Source organism: Onychostoma macrolepis, chromosome 03 (genome assembly GCF_012432095.1).
Source record: "Onychostoma macrolepis isolate SWU-2019 chromosome 03, ASM1243209v1, whole genome shotgun sequence".
Lineage (NCBI taxonomy): Eukaryota > Metazoa > Chordata > Actinopteri > Cypriniformes > Cyprinidae > Onychostoma > Onychostoma macrolepis.
In genome coordinates, this window is record NC_081157.1 from 1,881,467 (window position 1) to 1,899,426 (window position 17,960).

Below are 17,960 nucleotides of genomic sequence, written 5' to 3' on the forward strand. Positions count from 1 at the left end.
ACAAATAAAAAAAATATAAGCAAGCCTTTGCTTTCTCTATCCTTGTTGTCTTTCCTTGCATCTTTCCCTCATACCCTCACACAGGGGGGTGGAGCTGAGACGTGAGGAAAGGGCACTGGGATGCATAAAATAAGAAATGAAAATCACCCCCTGAGTTTTCACTTCCATGATAGCTGTTATGACTCGCTGCAGATGCATCATTTATATTACGCGATCATTGCCTACCCTATCTCTTCCAATGACAAAGTTCCACTAAACTTCCACGTTCTGCTTCCATCCATAACAAACCCAGAGAAATGTGTCTACACATGACTAATAAACATTTGATTATGACAATATGATTTGTATTTGATTTTCATACAAGTTGGGCTAATTTTATAACAATAGAAATGAGAAATTGAGGAATATGAAGGGGAATTCAACGTGTCAACAATGGAGAACCATAAATATGTTGTGGATCCTGGCGCCAAGAAGTCTTAAGCTAGTCTAAGAAAGAAGCTTGTCATCTTTAGACGGGTAGCCCAAGATTATTGGTCAAAATATAACACCTGTGACTATCACAAGTAAAATCATGAGGGTGGTTGAGTTTTCCTCCCAAGCAACACATTGCTAGACTCCGACTCATTTTTGACCTTGTCCACACAGCAGTGAATTCCTCCGCACTCTGATAGTTAATTAATATAATTATTTCCCATTTTGCCTCCACAAGGAAACTATATGCCCTGAGATAGTAGCTCATTGCATGGAGCTTACAGGGAGCAAAACATTTTTTTATTAGTATATTAATTAGTATACTCAAGTGTTTTTTGGAAGCTGTAACTCACACTACATTTTTTGGAAGGCAATGGTAATTTTATTTGAATATATTTTTTAGTACTCTTTCAACATTTGTATATCACAAAACTATAAACGGGCAGAAAGAATGTAATACCTGTGGGTTGTTTCGAGCTCCCAGCAGCATGGACATGTGTGTGATCAGTCTGAGAAGAGCGAAGGGGGCAGGTGACATATTCTTAGTGTCCTGCATGTCAGGCTGGTCACGACGCTGTGCGTCACCCAGAATGTGTCCCGACTGAGTACGGTCCCCTCTGCAAAGAGAAACAATTACCCCTAAAACAGATAATACAGCTCCATTTTTAGAGGCATCTTCAGCAAAAACAAAAAAGAAAATCATATGTTTTGTAAAGAAATAAAGTTCTATATACATTAACATCAATGCATTTAATAAACTTGGTTCATTTTAATTACGTATATTAATCTTTTTTTCCATTTCAAGCTGTACAAATTTGTATTAATGTATCATTATATTAACCCTAAAATTAATCTATATTAATAAATGCTGTAAAAAATCCTGTCCATTACTGGCTCATGACACCTAATGCATTAACTAAAGTTTCCAAATTGAACCATACTGTAATGTGTTACCAGAAATCCATACAAAGGAACAAGTTATTTTGGCCAAAAACTCATTTCAAGCATTTAAATAGAAACCTTTGGATCAAAGATTTTAAGATAAAATTTTGTCAAATGTGCTCAAACCCTTCAGTGGTTGTGCACTGGTTGGTTGTGGCAAAGGTCAATTGTACAGCTGAAAGGTTTTATACTAAAATATTTAACAGAATGCCGTGATTGACCAATCAGAATCAAATACTCCAGAGAGCCAGGTAACTAAACTAAACTAAACAGAATTAAAGACACAGAATAAAAAACAACAAGTGTTCGCTGCAAGAGTAACTCACTGTATCTGCATGACTTTGAAGCCGTGAACAGGTTTGTGATCTATGCCACCTATTTCTGCATTACACTCTGGACAGCGGCCGGTCTGTGTGGGTTGACCACACTGGACAGATGCATGAAGAGAATAAATGTTTAATTTAAGAAAAAATAATAACAATTTGATCATATTAAATTAAAACTAAATGCTATGTTCTGTGACTTTTAATGCATGTAGTTAATGCTAAGCCAAATCATAGAAATTAAATGACCCTACCTCACCAACAATGCATGGATGACCATTAGGACAGGCTGTTAAAAACAAAAGATGATGTTAGGAATTGATTTTTTTTTTTTAAATCAGAATGCCGAAATGTTCAAATACAGAGCCACTTGTCAATGAAAATGATCCGTCAAAATTCCATCCCCTTGATTCCCAAAGCAATTCTACTGGCTGAAATACATTTTAGGGGATAATATAAATTTATACATTTGGTGTCTGATTGGAAATCCTAAAAGTCTATACAATAAATAATCCTTCAAATCCTACTGGTCTGTGTAACATTACCAAACAAAATACATCAGTTAAGAAGCTTTCAAAAGGTTTTCTTTTTTACTTCATTATTATTAATATATGCACTTTGTCTTATATTCATTTAAAAAATTAAATGAATGAAACCTCTGAAATGACTTTGCTTTTTGTCTTAATTTTCCCAACTGAAAGACACTAAAATAACTGAAAATTCTGATTTTATCTATTTATTAATTTATTTGTTTGTAATACCCCGGACAAGCATTGAGTATATTATCCTATATTATCACAGTTCTGATAATGAAGTTCTGCTTGTTGTGTTACATGATTTATTGTGGCCTTTCTGATCAGGCATTAATCACTGGGTCTCCAGGTGTATATCGTTTTTGACAAAATCCACTCACAATACCACTGGACGTCTTTCATGACCTGCTGGGCAGCAGCCAACATGTCATCTGGCATTGTTGGGATAAATGAAGCCTGCAAGGAGAACATGACGGAAATATTACACTCATACACAATCTATTCACCATTTGAAGCACGAAGGGTTCATACCGTCATATTGTTTGGGGACAGTGCCAGCTGCTGCAGAGGCTGCAGTAAAAGCTGATTTCCACACAACAGGACTGCAGCCATGTGAACTGTAACGTCCACCAGGAGAAGCTCACTGTCGTCGGTTGTTTGAGGTTGCACACGCAGAGCATGCAGATGATCATTCACCAGTGCTTCAGCAAATGCTTTCGTTTCATCATTAACAAAGACGTCTGTGGTTCTGATACAATCTTCAAGGACAGCACGTTGCTATAGAAAACAAAAAATGCATGAATATCAAGCATAGGGGTATACATTTATCAATTTATTTGACATAAATCATTAACAAACAATGCTTGTTAATATATGGAAATATATTTAAATACATGTTAATATATATTAAAATCCCAAGAAATATGAGATAATGAAGCGAAGTGATATGAAGGAACTGTTTATATTACAGTGTTTTGATTAATGAACAAGCATTTTCTTGAAAAAACTGATTTGATATATGATTCAAAGAATATACTGTAAGGATATAGTACACAAAGTGTTAAGTCAATAAAATCATGTTGTTGTAATGTATTTAGCAAGCATTTAACTAAACTAACCATACTTTACACAAACTTTGTTACAGCAATCAAGTCCAAGGCCTATAAAGGTACTAAATCAATATTAAACATTTATAAACAAATACAAATTATGAATATTCTCAACTTTAGATTGGGTACTGCTACAACAGGAACACATAATTAATAAATTATTTGACTGCTCGCTTACATTTAGTCATTTAGGAGACGCTTTTATCCAAAACAACTTACAAATGAGGACAATGGAAGCCATCAAAATCAACAAGAGAGCAATGACATGCAAGTGCTATAACAAGTCTCAGTTAGCTTAACGCTGTCACAGTCTGTGACGGAGGGAACGGAAAAGGGGCAGAAGATGGCAAAGGCTGAGGTTCTGCCAGACGACAGCGGTGGAGGAGGCTCTCAGGGCTAGTGTGCGCCGCCAACACCGGGAGCGCGTCAGACAGGGCAACGACAGGGCTGGCAGACAGTTCAGGGCAGACTGGAAAGTTTGAGGATGGCATGTCCGCATATATATCTGCCTCCCAGTCTACTAAGTCCCCTGAGTCCAGAACCAGCTCACCCCCAACAGTGGTGCAGTGGGCGGGGCCTTAATAAAGCTTTTGATGAAGCAATAAGACTGAAACTATCAGGGATCGTTTTAAAAAATCAACTCCAGACATTAATTTCTAAAAATCTTCAGAAAAGATTGAGCCATGAACAGCACATGGTCTTACAGACTTTTCCGCATTTTACTCCGGCACCCATTATTCTGCTGTTTAGGAATAATTGTCACGAATCCTGTCCATGCACTTCCGTTCATTCACCACCAGAGGTCACTCACTCACCACATTGACTTTCACACCACACATCACAATGGACTACGTTTCCCATCAGCCATCTCACCAATCACACGCTCACCTGATCACACGCACACAGCTGTAACCAAATCACACAATCTATTTAAACCCTGGACTTTATCTCCCTCGTCGCCGAGTATTGTATGCATTATTGCTGCCCTACAGAGCCCCGTTAGTTTTCCTAGCCTAGCCTAGCCTAGCCTTTGTCGGATTGTGTTTTCCCCTGCCTGGACTATCGCTGACGTTTTGGATTACCTCTCCTGTCTCGCCCCTTTGGATACTGTTTGCCGATCGTCGACCCACGCTTGTCTCTGTTTACTCTTTGTCTCGCCCATGTTATACCTGTTTGCCACTGTTTGACCCTGCCTGTTATGACCACCTCTCTTGCCAATAAAAGTCTGCATATGGATCCGCACGGCTCACGTCTCGTCAGCCCCATAACAGAATACTCGGCCACACAAGGATCCAGCGGCTTTTGATGTGGACATTGGCCAGGTATGGACACTGCGAGACTGTTATTGACCCTCGAGCAGGTCTTGCGATCGCTCGAGGATTATATACAGGAGTACTTAGAGCTTGCATATTTTTCTGATCTGCCGGACTGTGTGCTCATTGATTTCTTTTGTGAGGGCATTAACCAGCCACTCAAATCAGTATTAACCCTTGAAGGTCCCCATTCGTCTCTAATGGATTTTATGGATTATGCTCTATTGACTGTGGGTGTCGCGGAGGAACGCGACACCGCACGCAATTGTATGATCACAACCGCGCAGGAGCATGCTCACAAAATGGCGGTGCCAGCGGAACCCGTTCACAAAATGGCGGCCACAACAACACCCCGTCATGTTCTTGCTGCAAGTAACAAGCCAAGTCAAGTCACCGTTGATCATCATGAATCAAGTCAAGTCAAAGCTGATCTTCACGAGTCAAGACAAGTCGAAGCTGGTCTTCACAAGCTAAGTCAAGTCACCGTTGATCGTCACGAACCAAGCCAAGTCAAAGCTGATCTTCACAAACTAAGTCAAGTCACTGTTGATCATCATGAATCAAGTCAAAGCTGATTTTCATGAGTCAAGACAAGTCACAACTGGTCTTCACAAGCTAAGTCAAGTCACCGTAGATCGTCACGAATCAAGTCAAGTCAAAGCTGATCTTCACGAGTCAAGACAAGTCAAAGCTGATCTTCACAAACTAAGTCAAATCACGGTTGATGTCAGAGAGTCAAGCCAAGTCACAGTTGGTCATCATCAACCGAGTCACGTCTCAGCTGATCATCCAGAGTCACAGCAGGTCACAGCTGTTCGTCCAGAATCACAGCAGCACGTCTCAGCTGATCTCCTAAAATCAAGTCACGTCACGGCTGCACGTCCAGAGTCACAGCAGCACGTCACGGCTGCTCGCCCAGAGTCACAGCAGCACGTCACGGCTGCTCGCCCAGAGTCACAGCAGCACGTCACGGCTGCTCGCCCAGAGTCACAGCATCATGTCACGGCTGTTCGTCCAGAGTCACAACAGCAAGTCACGGCTGTTCGTCCAGAGTCACAGCATCACGTCTCCGCTGACCGTCCAGAGTCACAGCATCACGTCTCCGCTGACCGTCCAGAGTCACAGCATCACGTCTCCGCTGACCGTCCAGAGTCACAGCATCACGTCTCCGCTGACCTTCCAGAGTCGGGTCACGTCTCCGCTGACCTACCCAGATCATCAAGGTCAGTCTTTCATTATTCCAGTCTGATATCCAGTCTGAGGGATTCACCGCTGGTGTCTGCACGCACAGCTGGTATCCCCAAACCCACTCACTCTAGCCCTCCTGTTCCTGAACTGATTCCCCTGTCTGAAGTGCTTCCCATGATGGGGATCGCTTTATGTTGTGTTTGGGCGGCGTACACCACTGCAGCACTGTCTTGAGGTGGCGACTGCTGCCACAGCTTCTCCAGAGGTGGTGGCACATGCTGCAGAACCTCCAGAAGCAGCAGGGCTCACCTCAGCCCCTTGTATGGTGGTGGCGCTCAGTAATGTACTCTCAACCTGTTGTGTTGCAGTCGAAAAGACCATTACTAAACTCTCCTTGTGTCCTGAGTTTACTGCTGTAGAACCTCCAGAGGTGGCGGCAACTGCTGCAGAACCTCCAGAGGTGTCAGCGGTATCCGTCAATGAACTCTCGTTCTGTCCTGTCACGGCTATGGAGGCCGTCAATGAACTCTCGTTCTGTCCTGTCACGGCTATGGAGGCCATCAATGAACTCTCGTTCTGTCCTGTCATGGCTATGGGGACTAATTATGAACTTTCTGTGTTCCCTGCCTCGGTCCTTGGGTCCGTGTATGTTCTCTCTCCTTTTTTTGTCTCCGTTCTTCCTAGGTCCCAGGCTCTGCTGTGGGCTCCTGATCCGTCGTGGTGGGCTCCTGCTCTATCTGCTCCACCGTGGTGGTCTTCGGGTCCGTCTGCTCTGCCCTGGTGGGCTCCGGGTCCGTCTGCTCTGCCCTGGTGGGCTCCAGCTCCAGCTCCGTCTGCTCCACCCTGGTGGGCACCAGGTCTGTCGACTCCTCCCTGGTGGACTCCAGTCCGGCCAGCTCCGCCCAGGTTTCCTGCTCTGCCGGCTCTACCTCGGTTCCAGACCACTCCGCCTCCACATGGACCTGGCCCTCCATCCCTCCCCCTGTTCCGCCTCCGCTCCACCTCCCTCCTAGATTAGACTGTTTGGAGCATCTGGAAGCCGCTCTTTGGGGGCTTCCAATAAAATTTTATTTTATGCCAATAAAAGTCTGCATATGGATCCGCACGTCTCACGTCTCGTCAGCCCCGTAACAATAATAGTACACATCTTGCTTTCTCCTTATTACGTCACTGTAATTCTGATCACCCAACGGGTATTTTGTGAACCCAGCGTTCATCTGTGCATTAAATGCTTGTTGGAATGGGGAGGAAGATCTGAGTTGCAGAAGCTACAGTATTTTTTCATAGTACATGAACCTTTTTTATTTGAAAATATCAAGGACGTTCTCCATTTGTCATGAGCCCTTTAATCATGACCCTTTTACTTGATGTAAACATTAACTCATACTGTTCTTCCAAAATCATGTAGCAGTACTTTAGATTTGTAAAGCACAAATGCCTTGTTGTGTAGCATGTTTGTGTTTTTACCTCAGGTTTAGGGTGCAAGTCGGGGTTTCCATTTCTGTACAGTGAGGTGACTTCTCTGAACAAAGCCATTAGCAGATAAACAGCTTTCTTCATGGGTGTGCAGTCGCAGTCCTTTAAACAAATATTTTTTTGCAAGATCAGACTGATTGCATATTTAAGCATTTGATTACAGTGTCCACATAGACAAAATAGCTCTGTTCCAAAACCTAGTCTCGCTGCTGTCTAATGTGGCATCCAAACTCAACGGAAACTGCACAAGTGATGAAACAGAAACTCTGTTGATGGTCACTGGCATACAGATGCATTCTGGCCTACGTGGCTCTCTATGTTTTGGAACACAGCATGTGTGTGTGTGTGTGTGTGTGTGTAAATGTGTATATCAATACCTCGATGGCTTTCTGCATTCCATTTATGTTGCAATCTATCATGGCTTTGGCTACTGCATCTCTAATAGTTTTGTAGTCCAGTCCACATGCTAGATAGTGGTCAATCTGGCTGTCATCATGATTCTGAGAGTAACAAATTTAGCAGTTAAAGCACAAATACTCGTGACTCATGTCAGCATTATGAAGTAAATCAACTAAAACCTACCAACTCACGAATCTTCTGAGGAAACAGCCACCTGAACTCTTCCTGTGGCAGAAGTTTCTGGACATATTCAATCCCATTAAGAGAGCAGATCTTTCTGATTAGGTAAACCCTGTACCAGTCATTGCTGCTCTGGCAGCATAGATCAGCCACACTGTTCAAAAACTTTGGGATAACAGACGAAGGATCGCCCTGTGCACCTAAACCATGAGAAACATTATCAATATCAAAGGTAAACCTTCAAATGTGACACACTACTTTCTCAGTTTCAGTTCACACAAAGTGCTCTAGCCTTTCTTGGCAAGGGATAAGCTTTTGTTGTTCTTTGTTGAATTTATGAACTTGCCCAGGTCATATTTCATTGATGGTGGGAAATGCATTGAATTGTCATTAAAGTAATATCACTATGCAAAATCTCTTAACGGTCCTGGAATATGCTTTAACTATTTTACGCACAATATACAGGATTTTTGGGTGAAATGTAATTTTTTAAACATTTTTATGTAACTTTTATCTTTCATAAGATAAAACCTTTTATACAAAAACTTTATATTTTGATATAACTTCATGATTTCAAAGGAAGCATTCTGATACAGCACTGATCTTAAATCATGTCAGCCACCTGGCTGATAAAATGAACACTATAAAGCATTTACCAGCACTAGTCACTCTGTTAACAAGCAGGACAGCAGCCATATCCAGGCACAGTCGAACTCTGGCCACCTGCTGCAGAAGCTCTATAGATGCAGTGTGCACAGACACAGAATCAGAGTGAAGGAACTCCAGCAGAAAGTGTGTTTCCTCCTGCAAACAGGTTTGCTGCTCCGCCACAGAGTGCCATTGTGTCCGATCATGCATTGAGTCCTGCAAACACAGGAGGAACTTACTCTACTTTTAACCTAGATTTAAATATATACAGTACCATATATGTGAGTTCATATATTCAATACCATTTCTTAAGGAATTAAACATTGAAAACAAAACAAAAACATTTTATTAATTAGTAAATACTAATTAATAATACATTTACTTCAGAACTTACTTTCTTTACATTTTTACATCTTTAAGCATAAACCTCAAAAACAAACAAACAAACAAACATAAATAAATAGATAAAATATATAAGGAATATGCACAAATAATTACAACACATACTTACAATCCCAGTCAAATGTTTGGACATACTGGATAGAATTCATTGTTCACATAGTCAACAAATACTTTCACCTAACTGCGGCTTGAAAATAGGTTTTGTAGAAAAATATTATTTTCACCCATGTATGTATTTCTCTAACAAATATAAAATTGCAATTAACTTATCATTATTAAATAAATAGGTGAATCCAAGTGCATGGTGAAGAAAAAAAAAAACATTACATTTTTCAGCAAACACATAAAATTCTCCAATACTTCTCAAAAAGCATCCCAGGATGCACCTTATGAAGTTGGCTTAGAGAAGCACAGAAAGTGCAGAGATGGAATCTAGACAAATTATAGCTCATACACAAGACAAATTTCCAGCTTCATTAGAAAAGACGGCATAAGTATAAACCAGCCTTTGATAAGCATACCATTTCTCAAAAATACACTTTTCCAATGATGGCTCATATTTTTGAAGAAGATTCTATATTTTGCTTTTGTTGTAAACTGTTTAACAGCTGTACAAGTTAGCCTTGGACAAACCTTGCTAATGATGTCTATAATGATGTTGTCAAATTTGATCCCTCTACGCAAGTCAGACATAAGAAATAAGGAAACTCATAAGAATTAGGATGCACATTACCTACGGCATGAAATTCATTATGTCTGACCACAGACGTCAAAAAAACTCACAAGTTTGTAGGGAGCTTTTTACAGTCCATTTTAAATTCTAATTTTGGCATCTCTGAAATGGGTCAAACCACTTTTTGCTGAAATATCCACAACATTAACAACAAATAAGAGCACACAGTTTATCTGTTGATGAGATGTGTGTGAAAGCTGCATTTGTTACTGTAAAAAACAGTGGACTTTTGTTTCAGAATTCGCCTCCACAAAGGCAGAGGCCCTCTCAGTCAAGATGGCACAGGGTCTCACATGTAAAGTTTTATCATCAAAATATTTCATAATTGCAAACTGCTAAAAATAAGCTGTAAAACATGGCTAGCGAACATGAGTCGATATACACACCTCCAAACAATTTATGTACAAGGAATAAAGCTCGGTTTTATCAGTCTCCTCAGTGATGTTGCTTTGCTCAACTTCTGTCAGATGCCGCTGAAGATAGTGCTTCACATCATCAAAGCTGAAAGAGGTTAAGACAAAAACTATAATATCCATAACTGTGTAAGAAGACTGTGGTGTGAGCTGTTAGAAGCCCTGAGCTCACCTGTACTTCAGCAGGAGTTTCAGCACCACTGAACGCACCACTGGAGTTTTATCCACAGAGTCATCGAAGGGAGAAAGAGCCTTAGTCAAGAACCTGCGGTCTTGCCCTGAGAGGACGAGGCACAACATTCTGGTCATTTATTCATTCTAATCCAAATCTAGACCTCCACACATATATTTTGTAGACAGACATACCTTCAATCTGAGGGAGCGAGCATGACTCTACCATCAGGAAGGACAACAGATGGTGGATGATGTCCTCACTGGGAGGAGTGCTGCCCTTGAAGCACATGGTGGACACCAAATCAATGAAGAAAGCATTGCATCGTTTTCTGAACAATGCATTTTGACTGAAGAGACCCCTAAAGACCAAAACAAACACATAATCTTTTAGACTGATAGAGAGGCAAACAAAGAGATAAAGCACAACTATTAAGCCCAGACAATTAGTCGATTTACCGTATTGTCTCAGAGGCCTTGAGCTCGAAGTCATCAGGCACTTCATGGTGACACAAATAACAGAGCATCTGACCGGGCACCAGCCACTGTTTGATACAGGTCAGGCAGTAGACGTGCTCACAGGGCAGACTCAAAGGCTCCTGCGGATCTCCGTGCACACTGGACAAAGCTGATTGACAAACCTGGGGACAAATCACCAATATTCAATAGAAGCCTCTTACTAAATCCTCAAATGAAAAAGTATAACTATTAACAAATCATACCTTAAAATGCTCTTAGATGCTTCATCTTTGCAAGCTTTGAGTACGGTAATCGCTGCCTCAAACGGCTGCTTCTTTTTGAGGTCTGAGTCCTTCTCTAGGACCTTTAGTAAAAAGATGAGTATTGATGAGCAGAAATAAAAATTAAGAAATTATTTTCAAGGACTGAAAGTTGACTTACTTGTGCTAGGCGTCGAGTGTGGTCAAGAACCAGTGGCCTGAGGTTTAAATGCACATCCTCGACACCCAGCAGCATGTGCTCCACAAACAAGGCCAGAGAGTAAATGCGACGCCAACCATGTCTAAATTAAAGAAAATGTATTTAGATAACCTGTTTCTGCAAGACTGAAGAATGGCTTCTTTCCCAGAGCTGTAGGTGCTGTCATGAAGGAATGTACGAATAACATTTCCCATAGGACAATCTATTTTAGAGCTCATAACTCACTGGATGTTGGTGACAATCTGTTTGCCTTTCTCTCCATAGTGGCGTAGGCTCTCCTTACAGCAGACCAGCTCAACTGGCACCTGTAGCTTTTTAACACGTCTAAGCCAGGCCAGACTCTGAACATCTTCATCTAGAGACTGGGGCTCCAGGGATTCAATACAGGCCACTGCAGCATACACATCTAACACCTGTGAAACAGAAAGACTGTCAGAAAGAAGTAACCAAAGTAAAACATGCACATCCAATCACTGTAATTCATATTATGCAAACAAACCAAAAAAAAGGCGCAAGCACTTACCAGTTCTGTTCCCTCTCTGGCACATCTGTTATCTAGTAGCATCTGAGCAATCTGAGGCTCTATACTGATCATCCTGTAGAGGTTCTGTATTCGGTTCTTGAAGTGATGGTAGGCAGCATGAACCCATGGCAGAGAAATGACTTCATTCTCATGAACATCCTGACTACCTCTAAGCTCATTTACACCACAAATAAGGGCTCCACATAAGAGCTAAAAAGTAAAATCAGATATACAAACATATCAACACATGAACAAGTATATGTGCTTGGACGTGCAGACGATGTATAGAAATGTAGAAAACTCTGAAAGAGTCGGACACTCACCTCAATATTCACCACTGATGTTACCTTCGTGGTCATGGAAATGAAATCCTGGAGATACCTGTGGAAAAACTCCATCTGCATCTTTTGGGTTGCTTCAGAGATGTACCTGCCCAAGGGGATCTTCCAAAAAATCTCTTCAAATTGCTCTAGAGAGTGTCCTGTTGAAGAAGTGCATGGACATCTATTGTTTATGTTTTCCCTAGAACTGTAAAACCCTGCAATAACCGTCTCAAGTTATGAGAACAAACCACACTGATTTAAGTGTGATTGCTCAAACAACAAGAGCAACAACAAACAGCAAGCATAGCAGTTAAGTAAATATACCTTCTTGCTTCAAGGTATGTACCAAGAGTTCTTCTAGATAGTCTTTAATTCTCCAGCTGAAAGGCATGGTGCAACCTACATTGCTGTCAACTGCAATGTAGTTCTGAACCAAGATTGTCTTCTCTGAGCTGTTAAAGACCAAATGTTTCTGTTTAGTTACAACAACATTGCTTTAAAGCCAAGAAATTTACAATGCACATGTACGCACTTGTCAGTGTACGGTCATGCTTTGTATACTTAATATGTTTTCTTGCTTCCCATGTGATCAGACAATTTACCTTAAGTTGTTAATGTTATCATTTAGGTAGCGACCCATAAAGAGGCTGGCTCTAACTAACTTGCTCAGAAGCATTCTGTTTTCAACTACTGCTCTGAAATGACAGCAGTTGACCTGAAAGAAAAAGTTACAGTATCTAGCTCTGCAATGCAGATTAGCCTTGCCTTGTGAACTGCTGTCTGACACATTGTGGAATAAAATAAAATCAAGCTTCTGTAGTTAAAAGCATTAGTGTCTTTTGGGCCCAAAGGCTTACACAATTCATCTTGAAATCAAATAATTACACACTTGTTGTCCAGTCTTGTGTAAGGAACATTCAGTAATGTGACATCTACAAAAATGTCCAGCCACAATTTCCTCAAGGATTCATCAGCGTTTCTATCCAGCAAGAGGTCTAGATTGCAGTCACGGTCAATAATTGAAACAAGTTGTGCCAAAAAAGGAGTTACTACTGCTTGAAGTCGTCTCCAAAGGGCATGTCTAAAATACAGAAATGAACAAATACTGAAAGTAAAGTTTTTTAAGTATAGGGTATAGTTTCACAAAGATATACAATTCAAGACCTTTACGCACTTTACACCTTCTCTCATACACTTACCTAAAAGTTCCACCCTCTTGCAATGCATCAATATTTAGTGCTTCCTTGAAGACCCAGCTCTTGGCAGAGATTGTGTTTTCATCATGAGCCATCAATAGAGAATGAAGTCGTTTCTTTAAAGCTTTGATAAATTCAGCTGGTAACATAAATATTTAAATTTCAGCGACCACATAAACGTTGGCTAATCAAGGCTATTAAAAAAAGACTAACAGAAAGAGTGATAAGTCTCACCTTGTAGAGTGTCATTGTCAGCCAAGAGCAATAGAAGAATCTCTACTCTCTTTGTGCTGCGGGTGCCTCCCTCTGTCTGATCTCTTAGCATGCCAACTGCACTCTGAACACAGCTACGAACCAGCACATTGGTGTCTAAAACATTCTCCAAGCCCTATAGAGCATCAGAAACAGAACTACATTTTGAAGCTTACTAAACTCAACAGGGTGACAACAGTATCAAAAATATACTGAAAATATATTGCTGTTGTTGAGGTTGTGACCCACAGTATTATCTTCTAGTTCCATCTTCTCTTCTTCTGTATGCATGTCTTCATCCTTCATAGCTGTAAGCAATCAAAATGACTTGAGAATTCTGATCACTCCTTTAAAGACATATTCTGAAAATAAATCATCATCACCTTCAGGCTCATCTGCTTTCTCAGCTTTCTCTTCAAACAACTGGCTGATGGTCAGACACTGCAAGACTTTTATATCAGAGATGATGTCTTTCAATGTTCTCAGGTCATCAATGTGGACTGACTTCCAAGGGCCTTAATAAAGGAGTCTTTATTGAGATTTTGTCTAAAACAAACATAATGTTGGTCAGTGATGCAAATAATCAGTTGTCTTACCACCATGAAATCCAACATAGGAAGTTCCTCCATCCATTCTGGGTAGCTTAGTGATGAAATACACAAAAACCTTTCCATTGGACTCTTTCCTGAATTTGTTGATTTCATTGAGAGAAGCATACCTGGAAATATATCAAATCATTTTGATTTCATTGGATTTAACAAGTAAACAAGTGAACAAGTAAATTGGGCCACTAAACAGATTCAACTCACTTTGCAGATGCAATGAAATTTAAACTTTGGGTGCTTTCATCAAAATTGGTTTGGATGATAAGTATCTTGTCTCCAATGGTGTTTTCCAAATAATTCCTGCACACAGAAAATTGTATTAATTATAAATATGATTTTGTTGTTATGATATGTATGATGTGGTGTTTTGAGCACAATACCTGATTGTCTTGAGGAATGAGTTTTCCATGTCAAACTGCTGTAGTGAGAGGAGCTCAGTGTTTTGAACTATGTTCTGTAGCTGTTCAGTTTCTGCTGTGGTCAGAAGCCTTGAGAATGTAGTTACCTACAGGATTAAAGAAGCAAGAAACAACTTTGTGCACTAAACTTGCAAAGATACAAAGGTTAAATACTCAAAATATTTAAAATACAATATGTTTACCTCTGTGAAAAAGGCATGGCTATGCCCTGCTTCCTGTGTTTGAGAAAGGATGAAGTCAGCAAGGGAGCTATGCTTCTGGTCTTCAAAGTACACCCTTGACAAGTGCTCAGTTTCTACTTTGGAGAAGGAAGTGCAGTCTAGCCTAACCACTGCATCTGGTGTAGCACAGTTCAAAAAGATCAATTTAGCCTCATCTAAAATCCCCTTCAAAGAATCTGAAATTTGCCCTTTGAGTTGCTCTGTAACTTGCAGGACAACAGAGGCACAGGTGTCTGAGTGGTAGCCAATGAAAGCATCAGCAGGACGGTAGCACCATGCTTGGGGAGCAACTGAGTGACTGCTTTTAGCTGCAATGAAGCTTTCAACCCACTGCTCAAGCTTCTCAACAAGGTCCTTTTGCTCACTCTTTAGTATGGTATTGATGTCAAGATAATGTTTCTCCAACCTGTTGATCAATGGAATGGGAAACTGCTTGTACACAACATCCTTCTCCTCAATGACAATGAGCCTGAAATCTCTGTGCACTCTGCATTTGACTCTGTGAGTTCCAAGCCCCAAATCCACATATTTCTGACCTCCAAGCCAAACATAATATTGGTTGAGAGCATCATACAAACTTTCGTACAAGTTCTGCAAGTTTAGAAGCAAAATGGTTTGACCAGTTTCCATACAAACCTTGACACGGTTAATGTTGCGGCATATCTGAGTATATTCCTGGTCTTTTGGAAAGCTTGAACCAAAGATAATCTCTGGTTGGCACTGGTCTGTAAAAAACATTTGCTGAAGAATTCGAAGGGCTGCATAGTTTTTGGTCAGAACCAGCAGGTATCTGCACTCCTCATCTTGACCAATGGTTGTGATGTTCTCTCTTACAAGCTCAAAGGGACTGATATTCTCAAGTTTGGGTTTGATATTTAGTTCACTGGTGAAAACTGTGACAGCATCCACATTATCTTTGCCACTGAAGTTCCTCAGTACAGCCTTCACAATCTGCTCTGCATTAGGCTTCTGATCAGTAGCTTTGGCTACAGCAAACATCATTTTGTCAAGCTGTAATAGTCTCGCAGACCAAAGAAACCTTTTCCTTGTTCATTGCAGATGTTCAGGTAAGCCTGGGCAAATGGCTGAAAGTAATCTCTCACCCTTTCAAGGATCATGGGATCCGAGGAACAAATTCCTTCGGCACTCTGAATCAGTTCCTTTTCATCAGGATCACCACGAGAAACAAATATTCCTCTATTCATCTTGGCTGGATCCAAAGCCCAGTTTGAGATGCCAATGAATCCCACCTTCTTGTGGGGTCCTGTCTGGTCATCTGTGCATCCCTCTTCCAACAAAGGATGTAACGTTTTCAGGGGCATTTTCTGGGAATCTTCCGCCAAGCCTATCTCATCTAGCACTACCACTGAGACATACTCTTTTAGATTCTTGCCTTCCTGAAAACGGGCACATTGCTTGAATGTGTTGATGATCCCATCTGGTGTAGAATGAGGACTGCACTGGAAAGAAACAAGATGAATTTGCTTTAGCTTTTTAAACAAATCCGAATGAGCTGCTTGGCCTTGCATTCCATCTGCAACTAGAGTTTTAGACAAGGACTTAGAGCTTCCAGGTTTTCCAACCAAAAAAAGTGGTATACGTAGTTCAATGCAAATCACCATCATAAAGACATTTTCCTTTAAAGCGTTGTTTCGGGCAATGGTTTCACCCAATGGAACTCCACTCAGAAAAAGATCCTGAATAACTGAGATCTCCTGCATCACTTTCTTTGGGCTGCATTCTGGAAGGTACCTACAAATTTCTTTTCTGTATTTCTCTTTGTCCTCCAGGCAGGCATGGTAACATACACTAACAGCCATAAGTATTGACCATAGAACAGGGTTTCTTTTATTAGTGTCCGTCTGATGTTGTTCATTTCTCTGTGTTCTCTGAATACTCTCAAACTGGTCAAGCTCTAAGAGTAACATTGGGTGGTTTTTGTAGAACCAGCCAAAAACTTGCATGCAACGCTCTACATCCCTCAGACTCACAAAACTACATTCATCCTGTCTTGTTCGCATATACATCTGTGAGGCTGAGAGAACATCTGTGATGGTTGTGATGTAGTTTGAATCAATAGAATGGGTTTTAACTACTCTTTCAACTATTTGCTTGATGTACATTTTCTCAGTATGGTTATTTAGCTGTCCAAAGTCCCACACTAGTGGAATCATGCTAGGTGGCAAAGCATGCACTCTGTACACAAGTTGGCGAAGTGGAATGGATCCAAGTTTTTCGGCTGTTTCCTCAGCACGAACTCTGTATCCCAAACCAGCCGACTCCAATCTCTTGATCATTACATCTGTGTGTTTTCTATATGGGTTGCAGGCGGCAATAATTTGCAAGCCAGTGTCACTTGTCAAATTCTGTCCCTCAGCATTGTTGTCGCAGAGGATTTCCTTAATGCTGCCAATGGCCTCTGTTGTGTTTGCTTCATCAAAAAACAAAACAGAGTCAAAGCCATGATCCTTCTTGTTTTTTAATGCCATGTCCTCTGCTTCTCTCACTTTTGTGTAAATCATGTTTGAACTTGTCCCTCCATGAACCTTTACTAGTTTCATGTTGTCAGTGGCAACTCCACTTCTGTGCATCTCGCAAAGGAATTTGATTAGTCTGGTCTTCCCACATCCTGTCTCACCCATGATTATTACAGGAATCCCACAGCGGAAGCGTATGTGAATTGCCAGCATTTTCAACATGTTGTCTGTGGTGAGCTCATATGTTTCATCTGGGTCAGTAGGAGACCGTATTCCCAACACCCTGGAAAGTCTCTCAATTTTCTCAAGTCTTGGGAGCTGGTCAAAATTAATATTAAAAGGAACTCCCTGTAGTTTCAGGCCCTCATAGAGCTCTCTGGTCATGATGTTCTGCTTGATCACTCTTTTTGTTGATGGATCAATAGCATCAATCCTTTTCTGTCCATTTGGCTGAAGATGAAAGCCAATGAATGTCATGGACTCATGGTCATCGTTGAAGAAAATGTATGGATGCGGTTCTGACTCCCATCGTTTCCTTATTCTAAAGGGAGCCAGATCCTCTTCATTGGCAGAAGAAAAGACACTTTGCAGTCTTCCCGGACTCTGGTCAGAGATGCTAAGTGAAGGAGTGGCAAAATCTTTTGCCATGAGAATCATGAAATCAACAACAAAAGTTTTAAATCCGAACAAAATGTCACCTATGA

The 17,960-nt window shown here is 40.9% G+C and overlaps 1 protein-coding gene across 1 annotated transcript in view; it reads right to left on the reverse strand.

Annotated features, from left to right (window-relative positions):
* LOC131537378 (E3 ubiquitin-protein ligase rnf213-alpha-like) overlaps nt 1–17,960 on the reverse strand; it is an 86,483-nt gene that overhangs the window by 13,187 nt on the left and 55,336 nt on the right. Inside the window, 30 exon segments of the mRNA XM_058770749.1 lie at nt 932–1,088; nt 1,740–1,840; nt 1,991–2,025; nt 2,650–2,725; nt 2,801–3,046; nt 7,347–7,457; nt 7,733–7,855; nt 7,938–8,134; nt 8,591–8,798; nt 10,104–10,218; nt 10,303–10,408; nt 10,497–10,663; nt 10,761–10,914; nt 10,917–10,942; nt 11,024–11,124; nt 11,202–11,322; nt 11,466–11,653; nt 11,764–11,973; nt 12,087–12,244; nt 12,411–12,538; nt 12,976–13,167; nt 13,286–13,421; nt 13,517–13,670; nt 13,784–13,842; nt 13,918–14,049; nt 14,131–14,252; nt 14,344–14,439; nt 14,520–14,644; nt 14,741–15,786; nt 15,789–17,960. The exon segment at nt 15,789–17,960 is cut by the window's right edge and continues 385 nt beyond it. Of these exon segments, the coding sequence (XP_058626732.1) occupies nt 932–1,088; nt 1,740–1,840; nt 1,991–2,025; nt 2,650–2,725; nt 2,801–3,046; nt 7,347–7,457; nt 7,733–7,855; nt 7,938–8,134; nt 8,591–8,798; nt 10,104–10,218; nt 10,303–10,408; nt 10,497–10,663; nt 10,761–10,914; nt 10,917–10,942; nt 11,024–11,124; nt 11,202–11,322; nt 11,466–11,653; nt 11,764–11,973; nt 12,087–12,244; nt 12,411–12,538; nt 12,976–13,167; nt 13,286–13,421; nt 13,517–13,670; nt 13,784–13,842; nt 13,918–14,049; nt 14,131–14,252; nt 14,344–14,439; nt 14,520–14,644; nt 14,741–15,786; nt 15,789–17,960 (6,962 nt within the window).